This window comes from Sinocyclocheilus anshuiensis, unplaced genomic scaffold (genome assembly GCF_001515605.1).
Source record: "Sinocyclocheilus anshuiensis isolate Anshui unplaced genomic scaffold, SAMN03320099.WGS_v1.1 scaffold836, whole genome shotgun sequence".
Classification (NCBI taxonomy): domain Eukaryota; kingdom Metazoa; phylum Chordata; class Actinopteri; order Cypriniformes; family Cyprinidae; genus Sinocyclocheilus; species Sinocyclocheilus anshuiensis.
The window spans coordinates 1,123,115-1,145,405 of NW_015551122.1; the positions used below are offsets into that span (position 1 = coordinate 1,123,115).

The window sequence follows — 22,291 nt, forward strand, 5'->3', positions numbered from 1 at the left end:
TTTGATAGGCCACAAAAATGTTTCATTGTTGGTTTTGCTCTATAATTATGTTGCTAGTGGTGATTATTAGAGGATTACATCTGTGTATGTATTAGTGCTGGGCGGTATACCGGTTCATACCGAATACCGGTTTTTATTTTTGTTATGATATGAATTTTTGGTCATACCGCCCAGCACTAGTATGTATTCATGTGGGATGCTGACCCATCTTTCTTTGACCCTTTCTCCTGTCCCAGGATCCTTTCCTGGCAGAACTCCTTCACAGTTACAAAGATCATATCGTCGGCTACCACGAGCATGACTCTTTGCTGGACCACAAGGAGGAAGAGGCACTGAGTGAGGAAGATCGCAAGGCAGCCTGGGCCGAATATGAAGCCGAAAAGAAGGTGTGTAGCCACACAAGCCCTTTACTATTATATACATGTAATGATAAAAAGAATATTGTCTAATACCTTTATATCAGTCTGTAAATATAATGTTAGATTTTAGCCATATTTCAGGTGTGTGTTTTTTAATCTTTCATTAAAAAAGAAATTGTCTGTTTGTATCTGGCCATTACTGATAGCTGTTTAAGAATCTTGGTGAGGTTGATGATTATTTCTTCAGTGATGGACCGCACCTCACAAATAATATTGTGGTGTATTAGCATCATAAGAAATTAACCCACACTTTAAGAAACACCATGAGAGAGGTCGAACTGTATGCATGTGTGCTTACATAAAATTCCTTGAAACATAAAGCTTTATTCGGAGCTACATAAAACCAGTGGGAACTAACAAAAAGGTTTGTTGCTGGAAGAGGGTTCTTTGGGCGGTAATTGTTCTGCTTAGACCCATAGAAGCACACCTTTTCTGAAATGTCTCATTGTTCAGACAGTCGAATCATCCCTTTCATAAACGCAGTGAACCCTGTGTGCAGATGGTGGCTGAGAGCCTGTGTCCTTTTAGATCCAATCCTCATTGTCTTCAGATTAGAGACTCTTCACCCTCAGGGCTCATTAGTGGAGTATTTTTGGGAGAGAAGTCACTTGTTGCCATGTGGGACTCTGGCTCTGCACTTGAATTATATTACAAGTGCCTTCTCTCCATTCCGATTCACTAATTATTCCTTTTGCAATCACAACAATATCTACCCTGATTCCCTTCAAAACAATTCTGTAGTCAACTAAATGCTACTTCAAAGATAAATCGTTATAATGGGGTTGAATTACTTCAAACTGAAAAAAGCTTTCAACTTCTGCTGAAAAAAGTGAGAAGCAATGTAATTGCAAAGCATGTCCATCTGCAAATAGACCTACAATTATAGAAAGCACAGACTCCTTTCCTTGAATACGTCATCAGTAAAAATAACTGAAATAAGTGAACATTGCTCGTGTTGCACCACATGGAGCATGGAAAATATCACTATAACTTTAGTGCCCAATGCAGGAGCTGTATTTGTAGGCAGGAGTTGGTTATACCTGCTGGGAGCATTGAGACAGTGCAGACTGTCTTTGGATTTGTGTGCGTGTGTGTAATTCATACCACATTGGCACAGATTCTGCACTACATGTAATCTGCCTCCTAAATTTCATGTTATTTTTTGGCAAGACGTTTTAAATATTATGCTTAAATCAAAGTAATTTCATCAGTGAATCACTTGGCCATAGCTATTATATGCGACGAAAAGAAATCACCTGCTTTTGATCATCTCGCTACAATTATTTGTGTATGCTGAGATTGAAGAGTTTTGTGTAATGTGATTGCTTAAAATCATTAACTCTGCCAGAGCCATTAAAGTGGATTTTAAGCAGTCACTTGCAGTGATTAGAGAACCCTATCGAGTTCTGAGATAGTTGAAGCTATACTGTGAGCATCACATTTTGAAACCAGCTTAAAAGAGCGTCCGTTTAGATTGTCCCGGGGTCTGCGGCACAGCTGTGATCCACGCCGCCATCTGTGCTGCACACCTGCTCGTGCCAGGTCTGAACACCGGACACTCAGCTGTGGAGTGTGTTTACGAGCTGCGTGCACCAAAGACCCAATTAGGGGATTGACTGCATCTGCCTCGGTAGCTCATTTACACACAAACACAGCCATCCTGCTGACCTTCTGCAGGGGAACGTTCTGTTTAGAGCCGTAAGACAAACACAGCTTGGGCAGGACCCTAACAGAGGTTCACATGGGTGCACATCAGGATTTTTTTGGATCCTCCAGCGATCTGTTGGCTGGGAATTATCATTCGCCGTGCGTCTTTGCCAGTTCGCAGACAAATCATGTCAAAGTCGCAAATCGAGTGGGGAATTAAGTCCAAAAAGCAATGCTTTGATTACCCTGCAGCAAGTGCTAGTGTGATGGAAGGCTGACTCATCTGTCAGGCCGAACCTGATTTGAAGATTATTTATAATTGTGATTTTTCTGTGACCTCATCTCATAAAATGAAGCTTCTCTGTTTGTTTTCGACTGATGGACCCTCTCTTCTATTGTTTCAGGGTCTGTCCATGCATTTCAACCAGCCATCCTATTCTCAAATGGCCGTGGGAGCAGGAGCAAACTCTTACTTGCCCTTCAACATGGCTGCCTTGGCCTCCATGAGCAACCAACAGTTGGAGGTAAGTAATGAGCTCCACGTGCTCTTTTCACATTCCTTCAGCCGGCAGCTAATTGTGACATGCGTCCTCAAGCACTGACATTTGGCTTGTGCTCTGCCAGCTGCTGTTTACGAATGCTAGTTATTTCTGTGAAAATATCAAATTCAGAGGTTTGTTTCATCTCGTCTAGTATTTTCAGTGTTGCTTCTCACACTTTATTCTTTCTCTCTGTGTTCCAAGGATTTGATTTACCAGGGCAGGCAGAAAGTGATGGAAGCCGCTAACGCTCTGAAGTCAGTGCCCAGGGAACCAATGGAGGACATCATTGCACAGGTGGTGAGTGACGGGAGAGAGGGAGATTCCCTACAGAGAGGCTTTCGTCGGAAAGGCTGTGCATAAAGGCCCCGATATACTCAAGCACAGTTGTTTTTCGTTCTTCGCCTAGGGGTAAAAAGAAGTTTGAAATGCCAATTTACTGTTAGTGAACATCCCGAAACCACCAGGTTGAGATACATACGTAAATGTGTTGTGTGCTTTCCTCGCTGTAACAAAATAAATCGTAGCAATGTGGACATGTTTGCACAGCTCTGCAATGCAGCACTCCAGTCAGGTCATGTCATGTTTATTTATATAGCACTTTATGCAATAGGTTGCTTTAAAGCAAGCAGCTTTACAGTATTAAACATGAGAAAAAAGCACCAGTGTTGCTTTCAGTTAGAGTTACAGTTCGAGTTAATGCTATAAAGCAGTTCTCCAGTGTGTTCATGTCTGACCTCGCCGGACTGAACAGAATAAATGAAACGCAGATGTTTTCCCAGTCAAAGAAGGCCACATCTACCTGTGAATGCGTATTTGCCATGGACCAGTGGTAAAAAGAAGGGGTTTAACAGCTGGAGCGAACACTTCCGGAAACTCCAAATGAACTTCGGTTTGGCCTGATTTTGTTCAAAATGACATCACACTAGTTTGTTTTTTAGATTTTGAAGTATATCAGGGCCTTAATGCTCCAGGTCCAGTGTTGCATCTATGAGCCGTCATGACCAGTAACTGATGCACAGCCCACCTTCCCTGACAAGACTGAAAATTCGCTCTGCAGTTGGTGTTTGCCAAGTTGTTAGTACTTACCCCAATCAAACCTTTGATGCATAGCTTTGTGCTACAGACATGCGTGAAACTTTGGATGGGTGATGAAATGACCAAAAAATCTAGAGACCTACATTGAAGGATGAGCCTGAGTCATATTTGGAGGACAGAACATTATAGAGACTTGGAGAGATGGGCTCTGTTGACTTTACAACCACTTACAACACCTGCATAACAACGAGCTAGGGCTGCACAATTAATCTAATTTCTAATCGCAATTACAATTACGGATGCCACAATTACATAATCGTTCAAGCCGCCAATTAATCATTTAAAGTCCACTTATGTTATTCTGCATGCTTAACATAATCGTTCAAAGCAGCAATTAATCATTTAAAGTCCACTTATGTTATTCTGCATGCTTAAGATGTTTTTTTTTCTTTCTACGTTATCTTAAGGGTTTTTCCATTGTTTTAATTTTAGTTTTAGTATAACATTATAATACCATTCATATTTTTACCTTTTTATTTAAAGAAGAAACCAATCCGATGTATAGTTGACATTTGAGGCTTAATACTATAGAAAAGCAATAAATGTTTTTCAGTTAGTGTTTTCAGCTTGTTTATTTTCATATAAAAATATGGCATGCAGTTGCTTCAAACAAAGGTGTAAACATCATTCATTTAATCGTAATTAATAATTGCAATTACAATTTCAAAGGAATAATCGACAATTGTGATTTTTGTCATAATCGTGCAGCCCTACAACGAGCCACTATATCCTAGTCTCATGGCGCGAGCTTTTAGGGGCAAAGCCTACACTTTTGCCTATAGTTTGCTGTGTCATCAGTATTAAGCTTGAGATGTTGGACTACGTTCTGAACAACTGCTAAATGTGTTTGTGTGTGTGTGATGATCGTGTAAGTGTTTGTTTGTTGAGGTCTACAGGATGTAACAGGTGTGTTGTTTTTGGCAGTGGAAGGAGAATCCGAGTTTACCCGAGGCCCAGGTTCAATCCATGGCTCTTGGGAGGCAGGCCGGCTACGAGCTGGAAATCAAACACAGGGAGGCTGTTTACCGTGATGTCCTCGGCAAGCAACAAACTGTATGTTTGCTCATCTCTCAGTATTTCTGTGATGTCTTATGTTCTACCTGTGTTTAAGTGATTTTAAACTAAATAGATTGAAAGGGATTTTTACATCTGGTACCCTGTTGCACCCCTTTTATTCTACATTTGTCAAAAATAGTTAAATGTGATGTGTGAATTAATTCAGGGTCAAATTTAAGGCTATAAATATCTTAAATGGTATAACAAATCTTAATTATCCAGTGTTAATTTTGACAGCAAATTTTGATTGTTTTAGTCGTAGTCTTTTGACTAAATCGACTAAATATCATAAGATTTTAGTCGACTAAACCTACAGTAAATTAAGTCTGCTAAAATCTAATGGGTTTAGTTACAGTGAATTTATTAAGCATTTCTCTAAAATTTCCAAACTCATTATATAGATTTAACTGCGGTGACACACAACATGCCTTTATGTTAAAATTAAATAAAACCACTTCCTCATAAAGAACAAGAACATGGTCTTCTTATTAATGAAATACCAATGGTTATATAGGCTAATTATGCATTCTTAATATCAACTTGTTTGCCATATTCTTCATTCTTTCAAGCAGACATATTTATTTCTATAAATAAATTTAGATTAATATTTAGGGCTACTAAAGTTTTTCAGTCAAGAACGATTGAAGAGTGATGTTCTGTCTTTTGTTGCTTGATTAACATCAATGATTCGGACAATAGCAACTAAATTAGGCTGCTGTCCCTTTAAAACCTGATGCACAGCTGCAATGGATGCAATGTACCGGTACACGTTCTCCCTACTGTTTACGTTCACTTAAGACGTAATCAACTGTGTTTACGTGAATACTCGTCAAAATGGACAATTCAACATAATTTTGTTTGTATTTCTCCGTTCATGCGACGCTTAAGAGTGAGAGGCGCTTTCTGTGTGTGTGTGCTTCAGTGTCTGCGCTCAGAAAACCGGACCGAATTGAGTTCTCTCTTGCATCGTCAGATTTATCCATATGTCTGCTCTTCTCTTACTCCCCCATATTTACATTTTTTAACATTTTATGCGACGTGCAGCAAGTGTATGTTAGCTTATGTCCTGCCGGTTCATATGTACGCAACCTCCGAACCACGCAGCAGATTCGTTCTGAATGAATCTCTTCCCAAATCGTCCCTCCCTAACATTTTCGTCTCGTTTTTATTCGTTGACACAAATGTCAATAGATTTACGTCATAGTTTTTGTCATTCAAAAATAATTTTAGTTCGTTATCGTCTCGTTGTCGTCAGTGAAAAAAATGAACACTGTACTTTCATCATTTTAAGAGGTCTTAAATTTAGGGACAGAAAAACAGGAGTTGCAATAAGGCCTAATGTTGTTATTAAACTTGAAAAGGCTGATAAATGTGAGTGCTGCATGTTTCAATGTAAAAATGCAGCACTGTTTCACATTCTACAGACTCCGTTTCAGAGCAGTTCACAATCAATGGAAACTGTGCATGTATGCCAAACGATTGCTTATGATCTACTGCTGATGAATTATGACATGTTTGCTTCATGGAGTTTATATTGTAATATGTTGTAGATGGTTGTAAGAGTGCATATTTTACAATAATACAATAAATTGCAACTGGCATTTAAAAATACAATATTATATTCAATATACTAGTAATGGCAGTAAAATCTTTGTATTGGGTTTTTAAATCATCAGCAAAATTCAATGTCCGTCGAACTCTAATTTGTTTGCGCTATCATTTTTTGTTATGGTTATTATTTAAGTAATTTGTGACTTCATCCAAATTTGATTTTAGGCTTGTGATTTCATAAAGATATTGGATGTCAAAATATGTACTCAAATGTAATCAAGAATGTTGTGCTTTGTGGATGGGTAATGTAGTAACACAGTCACGGTTCAGCTCAAAAGCACCGGTTCTGTTGGAGAGGGGCAGCAGAGACTACTTTCTGAAGCCACATAACGGACGAATAACATCCGATCTCCATTTCCTTCCCAGCTGATGATGTACGTGCAGAAGGTGATCGCCAACCGTAAGGTGCAGGAGCAGCAGCTGGCCATGGCGAGGCAGGGTCTGCTGCTCAATCAGCTGGCCATGCAGAACGGTCTTGGGGCCCCTATGAATCAGATGGATCTGCTGGGGTTGTACCAGCAGCTTGGGGCTCTCCAGGGCCTTCCCTCCGCACAGCTGGGCAAGAACCCGGGCCCGTCTAAGGGCCTGTAGATGCCTCCGCCCCTCAGTGTACACACAGCTGGACTGATACAGCCAGGACACCTACTTGAGCTCCTCGGTAACGAGAGGGGATCCTGGGACTTTGTTAAAGGGGTTTTTGGCAGTGCAGTTTGTCATTTTGTGTGTATATAGCCTTAATGTTGGTCAAGTTCTTTTTTTCCCTCTCTCACGTATTTAAGATTGAAGAAGATATTATCCCCAAATGCTTTTAGGCATTGCAGGTTTCTTTCCCCTTAAATAAGGGACGTGCATATATAAATAATTATATTGCAATGAAAACGGCGTGATTGAGGAGGGACCATAGCGTTTTTGTTCTAAAGCCCCCGTAAATACTATCTGCGCTAATATCTTCCTAGTAGTGGATTGTCATTGGTACTTTGCTAGCCAGTGCTCCAGAGACACTGCAGCGGACACCTTAAATGTATCGTCAAGTCAAATGGCCTTATATCAAGCAGCTAGATCTCTTCTAATGTTTTAAAACCCCTTTTTCTAATCTGCTTTTAGGTATTTAAACTCGTTGTTGCTAATCATGCTATGGAATGTCTGTGTTGTTAAAACTGCTTGCTGATTTCCTCCGGACTTTTGTAACATCAGACTTCTCGTTGTAGTGTTGCCTAGCATATTGTTGTGAGTACTGTTCATAATTTCTTTTTCTGTTTATTTTTCTGTTTCTTTTCCCCACTTGCATTGGGATTGCACCTGAGTTGGCGTGTGGCGGGAGCTAAATGCATGTTTGTGTGGTTTAACTGAACTTCAAACCTGTTCTGATTATATAATAATGCTAACACTTTCCTTATCAGGTTAGTGCTCAGGCTGTATTCTGTTCTTGGGCACATCTCCACTTCGGATGCTAAACTAGATGTTTTTCATTGGCGAACATAAGACCTTTGACATCCACAGGGTGTCATTCAGAAATGTAGAGGAAGCTTTTCCCCTCCTGAAAAGGTTCTAATGTAAGCATATACACCAACAACGTCTGCCATTAATATGATCTGCTACTTAGTATTTAATATCACATTTAAATAAAGTGACCAAAAGGATGAGTTACATGCAGGTCTTGTTTGTTGTCAGTTGTGCAATTTCTGCAGAACTACTGGCAAATATTATATGTACAAATCCATTTGCAAAATGCTCAAAAACAACGGGAATTAACAAATTCTTTGACATTTTAATGATTTTTTTTTTTTTTTAAAGGTTGAATATAAATTATTCTATTTATGCTTAATTTTAAGATATTTTGTCAAGAAGAAATTGCCCTTTGCACCTGCAAATGTATACACTGAACCATAGTTCAGTATTCTTAAATACTTTAACATTTTTAACTTTTATATGAACGCGTATATTTGTTACATTACCTTCAGTTTCATCAATTTTGAGAATTGTCTAGAATTCCCTAGAGTTGTCTAGAAGTTCTGTGAAGATGCATTGCTTATAGTAGCAACTGTCATGGGTTCTTAAATAAATCGGGTTCTTGGGTGATACTTCAAGTTTGCATGCTATATGTGAACTCGTATGAAATTGACTTACGAGTCAGAAGGCATATATTGTTTGAGTAATCGAAACTTTACACACATACAGTACCTAACTATATGTTGGCAACCTTGAACTCTAGACGGTGGTTTTACTTACTACTTTTGGGACAGATGCATACTGGCTAGTTGTTTCTTATGCATGTTAAAATGTGCCACTCCCTTCCCATGATGCAGCAGTGCAGTGGACAGTCAGATGAGGTCACCATAAGACAAGAGAGACTTGTGCCCCTGATTTTAGCCGATACTAGGAAGTTGTGGAGTTGGTGTATTAGTGACTACTTAAACAGTTACTCATTTTCGGTAAGTTTAAATAAATGAATGAGAGCGTATATATGAGATCCATGACACCAATACCAAATTTCAGATGCGTTTTCTCTAGACAGCTCTTAGCTTTTACACCCTGAGAATCTGTCTCCTCCCATACACCCCATTCTTCCCCTTCAGTCTTTCATCTGCTGTGTCGTTTCTGCTGCTTGCTATTATTTTCATTTCTTTAGCTGCCAGGGTGTTTCTCCCCCTCTTTTCCATTCGCCCCCTCAAGCCCACATCTCCCCCCCCCCAGGGGGGAGCTTGCGTTCACAGCTTGCAGAAAGCTGCCAAAAGTGAAACATTACAACTATTGCAGATGTTGAAATGTTGATCCCATCCTTGGTATGCCCAGATTACCACTCGGCTAGCTTTGCAGCACCGGGCAGCTGTTGCCCCATCTATTCTCCAATGTTAAAACCTGCTTCCGTTCACATGAACATGCACTATATACTTCGTATCTGACAGTATTCGAGCGTGCTGGCTGCAAAGCTAACTATTGATCATCCGAGCAGGAACGAGCCAAGCATGTTGACAAGGCATCGGTGGTGGGTGGGGTTGTGAATGTTTGTAAATCTGAATTGTTTTGTTCGTTTCTGATGATGTAAGTTGACTGAAACCCTATAGAAGTCCGTTCAGGGCAACATCAGTGCTGGTCCAAATCTTCATTCAATCACCAAGGGAGTTTTGTGTTGATGTGATTTACAATGCATCCGATTCACAAAAAAACTTATTAATAATAGTTCTACGAATGTTATCACTATTATAGAGGTAATTAATGTTGCTATGCTGCAGACTTTTCAACAGGTTTGACACCCACTAGCGCAACATGTTCTCTTGTATTGTTTCTTTCTGTAGGGCGTTGATTTATGCCTCTACAGACTGCTTGGGGAGAACTTTCCCACAGGTTCCCCAAGCCAAGAGCTGTCTTTTTACATCATCAGCTAACATCCACATCTCTGGAGAGCTTGATTATTCTGTGAATGCTGCTGTGATGTTCTGGAATTTACGCTGTACTAGATAAACGACATTTCATAGATTGATTGACCCGTTACTGAAGATTTTCTGAAAGAGGTATCAAATGTGTCCTACTTTGAAGACAACATGAAGTCAAAATTCACTTTACGTTCTTTGACTTGACTATTCCAAAGAAGAAAATGTTTGTTTTTGTAATCAATCATCAACACGTAATAACTTGCTCTGCCTCTGAACAAGGGCCACATTACTGTTATATGAATACTGTTTTACTTGCAAATACAGTAGCTTATAGATAGTAGTACAATGGTTTGCGACTGCCATATCATGTTGACTTAAATAGCTAGTGCTCTCACAGCTTTCAGCGTTTTGTGTTTCTGTGTTGTTTAGCAAAGACGACCATTCAGTCCATGACAGTACCTGAAAAGTTGTGTGTGCAGTCAAACTCAATCAGCTCAGTGTTTCTCAGATTTTAATTGGTACAGAGAATCCTTGCAAATATGGTCACCAACAATAAACAATAGCAGGACAATTTTATTGTCAGTCATTCAGGTCAAATGGTTTAGCCCTTCTGAATAATCTCAGTAGAATCTACAATTCCAATAACTTCAAGTTCATTACAAAATAGAGCCTTTGAAATAAATAAATATATTTATATAGAGATTTATAATTATTCTTTATATGTAGAAAATAAATATATAGTACATCTTATAAATAGGTTTGCCCATATTTACATGTCTTTCACTTACATTTTAATAATGTTCCTGACAACCTGAAGTCACTCTTAGTCAAATGACCAAAGCCTCTACCGAACACTTCAGCAAGCATCATTCATTTCCCCTGCTTGAAAGTGATTCATTTCTACTAATCACTTTGCTACTGCTGATTTGCTTTTTCTACCAAATTTGTAAGGTTTGAACTCTTCTGAAACTTCAAAAGGAGCAGACAGAAGACATACAGAAGATCATCTGTGTAAGCCCCTCTTTACTTATTACTTATTTTCCATCTCACAATTGGTAATATTTCCATTCAAAATTAGTATTGATTCAGTAGAAGCTGGTCATAGTTCTTCAAAGCATCTTTCTCCTTTTAAGTGCCCTTACAGGTATATTTAATTTGAAAAGCTCTTGCTTTGCATTTGTCCTACAGGAAGGTCAGCGATTACTCCCCATGTTCATCTTCTTGGTAAGTGCTGCATCATTACCTTTCAACTAAAGTTTTGCCCCAGGGTCACCAGACTGGGCATGTTGAGTCTTATCTCAATGGTCAAAGGCAGTTTTACTACCACCTATGCTCAGGTGACAAGTTACTCAATAAATTTAGGTTTAGACCCTATTTTTTCCAGTGAGAACATGCCCAAAATGTGGTCCAGTTTACAAAAAGTGTCTGAAGAAAGGGTGATTGCATGACACACGTCATGAGGCCCTGAAGTCAACACCTCTTCCTCAAGACATCTTTTGGCTCCAGCTTTGGATGCAGGAATGTTCCCTCTTCTCTGTGGTTTAAAACCCATTAAGGAGAGGAAACGGAGCCATCCAGGACACACACGTACTGTTTATCTCAATCACCACTGGAGAGGGCCTCCTCATTTTGGACCAGAACCCAAATATAAACAGCTGCGAGGCGAGAGAAGTAGGGTCTTGTATTTCTTAATGTTCTTTAGCGTCCGTCTTTCCCATCCAGCACCTCAACTGCGCCTCTCCAACACAGCAACTCTGACAGATGCTCTGGTCACCTATGCTGGAACAAGTCTCTGTAAGCTTGGGGTATCTTCTCAATCTCGACAGGTCTGGGCAGGAAGTGAGTCAACTTCTGATGCTTTTTAGTCCTGCTTCCTTCTCGAGGCGAGCCGTCCTTGTTCAGGGCCACGTAATAGTATCTTCCAGTGTCCGCATGCTTGTGGAGTGTGGATGCATACGTGTTGTACCAGTTCTCCTCAAATTGCTCACGGAAAACACACTCTGCTGTCAGCTTCTTCTGCAAGGCAGCCAGAAAGAGACAAAAACATTGTTGATTATCTGGAAGCGAAATGTGCACTATAATATAATGCTCAGTTAGAGTTATTGGAAAGATCTTGTGTCCTACCATGATAAATAAGCTTCTTGTACACTAGGGGGGTCAGGTCCTGCTCCTGGAGGGCCATCTTCCTACAGAGTTTAGCTTCAACCCCAATTAAACACACCTGAACCAACTAATCAAGGTCTTCAGGATTACCAGAAACTTGCTGGAGCAAGTTTAGTCTAAACTCTGCAAGAAGGTGGGCCTCCAGGAGCAGGATTTGGCCACCCTGATCTACACAAACTGTTAAAGACAAGATGTAAGATGTGAATCAAAGTGGGAAATGTCCCAACCAAAAATCCTACGGTGTGATCTCTAGCTAGTAATCTATGCTCTGTCCGTCAAGAGTGCAGCTTAAGTGCATTTGACCACATGTTTAAGAACTAACATGCGCCTCCCATTTCCAGACCTCCAGATGTGCTGGACAGCATAAGGGTGTGAAGACGTGGTACTGTTTCTTTCTCACAGAGCACAGTTTACCCTTCTCATCATCGCAAAATGTGTGGAGTGGAAACTATCTTGAGGCCAGACAGCAGGTGCTCGCTGCACCAGAGAAGGGAAAGTCATTACGGGCAAGCTTTGCAGTTTACACCCAAAATCATTCTTCAAAACTGTTAACCTTTTTGCCTGCTTCCCCCATGATGCAACAATCTCTCTCGCACAAACACGGCAGCTTGAGAGAGTCTGTGTGGGCTGCTACTACTACACCACTGACAGAACCTCATGAGCGATGACTTCGGGTTAAGCAGGTGAACATTCACTGGCTGACTACACTGCTGTGAACAATTGAAGACACTGGGGCTACATCATGTTTCCTGCCAAAGAACGGTCATGCAATGGGCCAGGTTCAAGTCTTGGTGTCAAGATGATACATTTAAAATTAGTGTTTAAGATAAAGTCGGCTTTAAAAGTTCTGTTAAATCGTTTAAACAGAATAAGATTATCAACTAAAAGTTTCAGAAAACCGATTCATTTAAAACAACTGTAATACCTCTCCAGGATCTGTAAAATGACTGATGGTTTCAATGCTCTTTCAATAAGGTAGTGTGCTGTTTGGAATAAATACTGCCCCATGCACGCGATTTACATAATGTATTAATGCCAACCACCAGTAAAGGTGACTTTGTTTTTTTTTTGATCTTCATGCAACAGAAATGGACCTGCATTTAAATCTGCGCAGTGAACCCAGGACTGAGTCTTCAGGTGATTTGCAATGCTGACCTGCATTTACAGTCTGATTTAATGGGATGTTATCGCATTGCATTTGAAGTCATCTCTTCTTGCTTTAAATAGGGTTTGCTTTAACTCAGGATCCACAGAAACGTACTGGGGCCCCCGCTTATTGTCTCTGGAAATCTGATAGCTTGTTTCTCCTGCAAGCATGGCAAAGTCTGCAGAGGGGGAGGCCAGGCGCATTTTCCTATATATGGTTCTCTATGCTAGCATACAAAAAGCCAATCCCGCTACATGCTTTTATCTCCTGGTCTCTGTTACAATTAGCACTCCAACGGAGAAAAGCGTGGTCCTCGCGCAGCACACAGATATGCAAGAAACCAAGAGCACTCAGCTCGTATATCCACGATATGTGGGTGTGTATACGTTACACGCTTCATGTGTCCCTGGAAAATATGTAAATATTTTAAGTATGGAGCGAAATGAAGAGGCAGTTTTGCTTCTCTGAGATTGAGCGCTCTGTCTGAGAGGTTGTTCTTGTGTGGAAATTTATAAAGACAAAAACAAGGTGAGCCACGCACAGACCTCGCCGATCAGAGGTCAGGGCTCGAAGCAGTGGAAACACTGCTTGTTTTGTCTGGTTCAGCGCTTTCTTTTTTGTACATCTACATCATATGGGGAGCAGACTATGAGCCGGTGGGTGGGTTGTCATTTGCTCCTCATTCCAGCTCTGACTGCATTCCCACTGGAACGCTTCATAGAGCAGAACCTTCTGTTGCTGGATGTTGTTTGGAGTGTGTGTGAGCACTACAGGGGTTTGACTTACCGACCCATAGAGTTCACCTTTCTCATTCATCCCCAGATAAAGACCTGCATCCACGCCTCGTATGCTCACCAGCCCGACGGCCAGACTGATAAACTCCAGAATACCTGCCACACAACAGCACTCGTCAGACAATGACCAGACACCTTTACAACTGCAGCGCAGCTGTACAACAATGCAGTAGTCAAGTTTTCCTTCTCAGCTGAAAGAAACGACTTAAACAAGCCTAAGGTGGTTCACTGGATGTAGCTACTTTAAAGCAGATCTACTTGGTATTCCAGGTCGTCCAAGCTGGTGTTAGCCAGCTGGTCTTTCAGTCTGACGAGCTGACAAATACCCCAAACCCCCTTTACCCATCAAATCGCACCAGCCTAACCAACCTGGCCAGACTGCCAGCTTCCAAACCACCTTTGGCTGGTTTATGTTTTTGTTGTTGTTTTCCACCAAGCAAGTTTAAACTTACTCAAAACCCAGGTCATTTCTTAAAATGGAAATCTTTGACAGTGGCCATCATACATGCATTCTGTTGTCTTTGTCCTATGCAAGGCGTTTACTTTGTGAGTTTAGCATTTGAAAGAATTTTCTCACCTGTGCCCTTACAAGTAAGCTTTCAGCAGACTAGCTTTTAAAAATGTGCTGCAACCTATAAATAACCTAAAAGCACAGGAAATTGAGGTCTTGTTACTACCACTACTTTAATTATAAGACTGCGTGCGCAACAAGTCAATAATCTCTAAAATGTTTGGTTAAGCCTCTTGTTGCTACTCTTGTACTTTTTTTTTTTATTTTTATTTAAATGCATTTTTTAAATACAAATCAATATTCTGTTAAGGTGTCTGCATCACTGTGCATTCGTGGCAGTTTTCAGGATACGAGCCCAATCTTGGCCAAAACCAGCTGCTCGCACGCTCTTGATTAAAGACTAAAGCAAAAACTACACCTTTGTGGCCTTTTACCACCACCTGGACCGAGTATGTTGTGATTTGGATGCCAAACGACGACACCGAAAACGCTCTGAAGCTGGGTTAAGCAGAAGCACATTTCATATGCGTTTAATCAAAGACACTGCCAGCTTGCAACATTACCGACAAATGGCTCGCATTTGCCAGAAGGATGCCAGAAACATGACCGCGGACCACCCAATCCAGTAAAGCAGCTTGTCTCGGCCTAAAATCAAGCATTACCACTGGATTCCACAGTGGTCATGCTTTAATTTAGAGCTATTCCTGTTTTCTGAGCGAAGGCTGCACCTGCACAATGATTATGGATCAGAGCAATGCAAAAAAAATCCTCATGTCTGGGCTCTGCTATCATTTGTTTATCATTGTAATACCAAGCACTCCTTGACTGATTTATTAGCGCTGTAATTAGTAGTGTCTGTGCCTGCGTCGGCCGGGGTCCTTTGAACATGTTTTCAGAGAAAAACAGCCTCATGCTGTGAGCTTGTTTTCCACTGCAGAGAAGCACCTGCATCCCTTGACCCTGCACTGGAGTTCGCGAGTGTAAGACTCGAAGATATGCAGCTCTTGCCTAATGGGTGGATTGATATACAGTGGTACCAAAAAGTAAATCACTCTTGCATTGAATAACAGAATATAGAAGCAAGTGTCTTCTGTGCTCAAATGCTCCTAGAGCAAACTAACATTCCTGAGCTGTGATTTTAGTCCGTTGGTGTTATGGTGATTTTTAGAGATTCACAACCAGAACTGTTGTGTTTATTTATTTATTTAACACTATATTGTTTCATATTTCAAATCTAACAAACCTTTCCTTTTTCATCTTTTAATGATTTGTGTTAAAAGGGTTATTGTGCTATATTTCTTTACTGTCAATTATTTTATGAAATGCAAAAAGCGTGCAAGTATTTGAGACGCCTGTATATGATGTGTAGATTCCTTAAGACACGGGAGGCACGACCCCAGAAGCATACTTAAAATTTTAAAGAAAGGTTCCTGCTTCTTGCACCCCCTAAATCCATATCTGCTTCACTTGAAATCGAAGCTTAGATCTACACCCCTGAATTCTGCCCAAGTTATGCATACAAGTTATGTCTTGTGCATGCAATTGCAAAATGAAAGAGAACTCATGACAACTGGATCTGGCAAATGATTTATAGTGAAGAAGCAGACAGTTGCGTAGGCCTATTACAGATTTCTCAGGAGTTTTCTAAGTGATCAAAGCTCATCAGCATGTCACATGCATGCACACCGACTCACAGCAAACTGATTGATTGGCTGATGCTGCACTCCTTGAATCTGCATTTTGGGCGCTATAAACAGGTGCATTGTATATATTTGTGTGTATATATACATGCTGTGTGTATACATAACCATATTTTGGGAACAAATTTGTACCCAGAGCTAAACCTGACAAAACCTCCTTTTGGGGACATCATTTGTAAAAAACGGTTTGAGAATAAAGTAAATAGGTAGGTTAGTATCTATAGCAAGTAGTATATACAAAAAACAATATAAGACTATGCAATGTCCCCATTTAGATAGTTAAATAAACGTGTGAGTCAATATCAGCATTATAGTTTTGTCCAGTAAACAACTTGAAGTGTCCTGACCTTGAGTCCTCAAGTTAAATTTAAACTTTCCTATCCTTGTTACTTTTATGATGGCGTTAAGATATCCCATTGTAAACACATTTGAAAGTATATTAAGTTATCTTGAGATGGCACAATGCAGTTTATAAATATCTGAAGACAATTTGTCTGACATCACGTTTAAAGGACTGTCCCTAAAAATCACCAAAAACAAAAAAGTCAGCCGTTTCACAGAATGACCAGGTGCGCTAACGCGTCAGTGATGCCCAAAACTGCTGGATGACGGATGGCTGCATTGACGAATGAATGAAAGGGTGGATAGAGCTCTCACCGAATCTGCTGTGGTCCTGTCTGGTTCCGTGCACCGTCCCGTTAGGAAATATCTCCAGCTGGAAGCCGGTGCGGCAGTAGAGCTGTCTCCTGCGCAGGATGCCCTTCAGGTGGCCAAAATCCGTGAGCGACCCGCGCTGCAGTCTGCCCTCAATCAGACCCAATCTCTCATTCAAACCATCCGCCAGAGGCACATTCCCTAATGCTGGAAAAGCCTGCAAATCCAGATCGATGCTCCCGAGGAATCCAGCCACCTCTGCCATGGCGAGCTAACTTTGGGTGTTCAGAGAGCGGAGCGGAGAGAGACGCTCTTTTCATCCGTCATTTATATAGACATCCATATCCTCCCCGAGCCACGCCTGGATGACATCCCTGCTGCTTCACCTTCAGCATGTCAACGCAGAGCTTCTGATGCTGCTGTCTGTGTCTGTCTGTCGTTCAGACCACAAGTGAGTCTGAAGTCTGCGTGTGCGTAAAATAACACTCAAGCGGCAATCACTGACAAAATACCAAAGCCACGCCGTGCGCAAAGTTCTCCTGGCTGTGTGTCTGTGTTTTAATGCGCTCTCTCTCACCGCGCACCGCTGCGAGTCTCTAGAGGAGTTTCGGGCTGCGTCTCAAAATCTGAGGAGCTGCCTGCCTCCCTAGACTGCATTTCTGGCCGCTTACGGGTTTGGGTGTCACATGCGCCTGCAGCAACTTGTAATGTAGTGAACTGCGTACCTAGCCATCATCTTGCGTATCAGTTGCGTGCTGTATGTAACCTGTAACAGTGAGATGCCTGCCTTGGTTTGTGTAATATTTTTGGGGATGGCAGGTGGCTGCAACAGTTTGGGGTTATCTTAACATTCAAAACAGTCGACATAATTGAGCGTTAGAGGCATGCACAACTTTGGGCACTTTCTGAGTTCGCAGCATTTTATCTGACAATAACCCTGTAAAGCCTTTAAACATCAGGGTTTTAGAGCTAGTATAGTGTACTGTGAGAGTATGGATCAAAGAGGAAAGTTTATTCAGTGACCCAACATGAGCTCATACTGTATTTATGTGGACAAAAAGTAAGATGAAATTCTGATCATTTGTAATGTAAATTAATGAGATCTTTATAACAATATAGCAGACTACATACATAAAATTATATAAATATCAGTTGTCCATTTATATCTCTCTATGATGTCTTGCTAAGGGGGTTAAATGCTTAGTTTTATGCTATATTTTACATGAAATGCAATGCAATACAATGATGATTGAGATGAAGAAATAAATGTTCCTTAAAAGCCTGATGATCATATTTGATAGTCACATCTTAACATGATTTTTCTCAAAACAAACAAAAAAAATATATATATATTGCTAACAATTTAAAAGTTATTACATTTACTTTCTAAAAATCAGTAAAGATTTGACAGCAAAAAACACATGAAGCACGAGCTGAAGGTGGACATTTTATACTAAAAGGCCTTTTACTTGCTAAAAACAATCAGTCAGACCACAGAAGGCATTGTGTGCAACAGGTTTTTCGGCAAAGTTTTGATCATGTTGATCATTTAGAGTCTTTTGAAATTTGCATATGAAATGCCTACCTAAAGCTCATTTTTAGGCATCACATTTGTGTGTAGCATTTTCGGGCTTTAGGATGATATTCTGAGTCTGCTGAATTGTGGGGGATCATCCAAAAACAGCACACGTCTAAAATCGCTGTCTAATTAGCCACGTCACTGGATGTTGAAGTTGCTGCATGTCTAGGGTAGGCAGCTCTGTAGGTATTGAGACACCGCCTCAGTCTGAGGTTTTCATAGATTTCCTTTCTCCACCTCCCCTGTGTAAGCAGGTGTTTCCTCCTCCTCTCCAGACCAGCTGCTGGATATCTACTGCAGAAATTAAAGGAGTGAAGAAATACAAAGGGTTGGTGATGTATTTTATTAAAGCTGAGCGGTGCAGGGAATGCATGGCAGATGGAATTTCATAAAATGTGAAATGTATGTGTCGCATGAAATAGGAATGAGAAATACACCAGATGACCACAAACTTCATATGGGTTCATCTGTAGGAAATGGTGCACGCTGAGTGCTGCCAGAGGCATCCAGCAAACCAAATCAAGGGCAGGGTTGCATCTATAAAACACATCTCTGATGTGTCCAACACTCTCATAAAGATATGGCTTGTCAAATATGTGCTCTGTGTTTAATATCTGAATAGATAAAGGTCAGTGTTGTATATCTGGTTTGGTCTTTGCTTCACAATAGGTAGAAAATAAAGTTCTAGTGATGGATACGGGTTATGTCTTTGATTAATCAAATAGAATGTAAGATTAATGGACAGTATGTTTGCTATCAAATTAGTGAACCACAGGTTTAAACCACTGTGTTTATCTGCAGCATTCCTACGCGCACACACACACACACACTGGTCTCCATGTTTTATGGGGACATTCCATAGACATAATCGTTTTTATACCGTGCAAACTGTATTTTCTATGCCCTACCCCGAAATTTACCCCTCTCACAAAACTACAGGCATTTTTAGATTTTCTGCTGATCAAAAAATAATGTAAAAGTCCCCACAGGGTCTGAAATTGCTGGTATTACTATACATGTGAGGACATTTGGTCCCCATAATGTAGGGAATACCAGGTACTCACACACACACACACACACACACACACACACACAATGTAATACACTTATAAAATACTAGCCAAGCAAAAATGGGTCAACATTTACTTTCTTGCAGCATCAGTGGTCAGTTGAAGTAATATAGATACAGAAACACATAAGCGTGGCGCTTAAAAAAAAAAAAAATGCTTTGCATCATGGCTGTCACATGTGCCGCTTTTACAATAAAGCAATGGCATTTCCCCCCCCTCATTATTAGAGTAAACATGCCCTTGTTTACATTTTTGTCTATTTGCATTTGTATTTCTATTTGTTCTGAAATCGCACGCCTTAGATCGTTCATCAACCAATCAGAACCAAGCATTCAACAGCCCCGTAGTATAAGCCCCATCATGTGATGCATGTGCATTATGGAGCTCAGATTCCTTATATGTTTCTCACTGATTTACACACTATTGCCGTCTGAATCAAAACGTTCTTTTTTTTCCCAATTCTTAGTATCCTGACTGAAAGTGTAATGGAGAATGCCTTTTGAAGTTCAAGCATTAGCTCATCAAAAACCGGTCCTCAGAATTGGTGCCAGTCTCTCATACAGTAAAAATCTAATCACCATGGTAGTGAATGAACCTTGTGAGACAGAGCCTCAGTTCATCTTCAGTCCAGAGGGAGTGATAACTGAAGGTGGTCTGTGGTGTGAGAGCAGTGCCGCCTCATGCTTTGAGCGTTCACATGCACACCTTATCCAGTCATTTGCACAGGAACTGCTTGCGAGAACTCAGCGGGTTGCATTCTCGGCACTAGTGAAATTTAGAGATTTTTTTTCTCCTTTTTTTTTTTTTTTAAATCTATAATTTGTTACTGGTCAGCTATTTTTTTTTTTTTATAGTTGACATGGTTACATTTATGAGAGTGTTGAAAATGTTCCCATATGCTCCGGGGACATATAGTAAAGATAACGACCTCAAGATCATGCCTCATGCTCCAGCGCCTCTCTCAGTCTTCACGGAGAATAAAATCTTGCAAGTTAATCAAATTTGGGCCATGAATCGGGGTCAGTATCTTACCTGTTTATTTGGGATTTCAGATATTTTCAATTCTACAGATTATTTCTCTCACTCTTAAAGTTTGCACCATGACACTCTTGTTAATAAAAACACCAGCTTGTGTTCAACTTTTATTTGTACAGCATGTTAGATATAAATCAGTTGCTTGTCTCTTCAGGTATGTCGGAACTAATTCAATACTTTTAAGCCACTTGGCCACGACTTTACCTGTATTCAGGGGTTTGAATTGGTTTGGAACGATCCATGACAGCAATCCAACAGGTTTGATTAAAAAAAGATGTAGTACTATAAATGGATTTCAGCATATGTAAGTATGGGGTTTGGTCTGGGTCTTGGCAGGTCCAGGATTGGTTTGGGTCTGGAGGGTGTTTGGAGGTCTGGTTAGGGTTTGTATCTGGAGCTTGGTTCTAGTGTTGATCTAGGCTCTGCTGTTGGTCTGGTTCTGTCTTTTGGAGGGTTCTTGACTCCAACTCCGTGCTGGTGACGCTGCATCGGACACTTCGTAAAGCGTTTAAATCAGGCAACGCGAAAGCACCTCTGTTCCCGCGCATGATATCATCTGTTCTTATTTTACTCTTGTGTCTAGCGCGGCACAGAAAAATGATCCGTGCAGTGAGCTGTTTGCAGAGCTGGATTCTGTGTTATTTTTTTGCATCACTGAGACATAACAGGCTGGGTCTCTTCTTTCATGCAGGTGGTCCTCAAACTTCAGTCAAGGGCGAGAGGCACGTAGAGCTGGAGCTGAGAGAAGACATGGACAGATGCATGTGTCTAGAGCGGCACAGAAAAATGATCCGTGCAGCGAGCTGTTTGCAGAGCTGGATTCTGTTATTTTTTTGCATCACTGAGACATAACAGGCTGGGTCTCTTCTTTCATGCAGGTGGTCCTCAAACTTCAGTCAAGGGCGAGAGGCACGTAGAGCTGGAGCTGAGAGAAGACATGGACAGATGCATGCGAATTTAGGTAATGGTGTTGTGTTTCAGCGTTTGCTTGGCTTGGTCATCCCTAGTAAAGATAGTGTTCATTCATTTGTTTGCTTTGCCTTAAGCTCTAACGAATGGGGCTCTCCAGGCCTTGAGGAGCCATCAGTGGATGAGGAATGGCGTCTAAAACCAACATTTGTTATACAAATTAGTTTCATATGCTCCAGGTACAGGGCTGAGGGGGAAAAAACCACCACCCCCATATTACTGCCCCACGACCACTGTTACCACTCGTGCTCCTTTATCCGCTTGAGTCTTTTTATATGCTATGGCCACTTGGCAATTTGGGTTTGTATGTTAATTTTTCTGTTCCTAACTAGTGGTTTGCCCCATTTTCTTTCGACGTCAAGACAAATTTAAGCAAATTAACTTCCATTGAGCCAGACAGTGTAGTTGATTTTCCTCTGATTGACAGGTTTAAGTGATCATCAGACTCTTAGACTGAGGACTTCATGATCACGATGTATTTCAGTCAGGTTTTTACGGGGCAGATACATTGTGAGGTCTGCATTTTCCATGGCGTACGAACACCTCACATCACGGAATGTTTGATATTCGTGGAATGACTGGTACAACAGATAAATTCACAGTTGTGGGAAACAATTGGCTGGACCATCTTCAAAGTTTTCCTCCACAGCGTTCCTGGAAACGCCAAACTTGTCCGTTAAAATAATGCGGCCAGTGTGTGACTGTGTTACTCCAGAGCTGCTTCGTTTTGAAGCGACCGTCTCTCTATGCATGATCATGTGCAATCGACTCATTCCAAGCAAGAGTTTTTCTTGCTCAAACACAGAGCAGAAATGTGCTGTCAAACAGATGTTAGGAGCCCTTTGTAGAGTCCTGGCACACGTCCAGACTCTACCTATCTTCACAACTATTTACATGCTAATCCAGCTGGTCACTCCCTCTGTTT

At 40.9% G+C, this 22,291-nt stretch overlaps 2 protein-coding genes across 2 annotated transcripts in view; one reads left to right on the top strand and one right to left on the bottom strand.

Moving 5' to 3' along the window:
- atrx (ATRX chromatin remodeler) overlaps positions 1 to 7,687 on the top strand; it is a 73,146-nt gene extending 65,459 nt beyond the window's left edge. The window contains exons 32-36 of the mRNA XM_016453235.1: positions 237 to 386; positions 2,471 to 2,590; positions 2,810 to 2,905; positions 4,628 to 4,756; positions 6,737 to 7,687. Coding sequence (XP_016308721.1) covers positions 237 to 386; positions 2,471 to 2,590; positions 2,810 to 2,905; positions 4,628 to 4,756; positions 6,737 to 6,961 — 720 coding nt within the window. The 3' untranslated portion in view covers positions 6,962 to 7,687. The remainder of the gene's footprint in view (positions 1 to 236; positions 387 to 2,470; positions 2,591 to 2,809; positions 2,906 to 4,627; positions 4,757 to 6,736) is intronic.
- Positions 7,688 to 11,175: 3,488 nt separating this feature from the next.
- LOC107663090 (fibroblast growth factor 16) lies at positions 11,176 to 16,978 on the bottom strand. The gene is made up of 3 exons (XM_016453240.1): positions 16,717 to 16,978; positions 13,841 to 13,944; positions 11,176 to 11,760 (listed from the first exon to the last, which is right to left on the bottom strand). Exons 1-3 carry the CDS (start codon positions 16,976 to 16,978, stop codon positions 11,515 to 11,517), a joined length of 612 nt encoding a protein of 203 aa, XP_016308726.1. The 3' UTR covers positions 11,176 to 11,514.
- Positions 16,979 to 22,291: the final 5,313 nt, after the last annotated feature.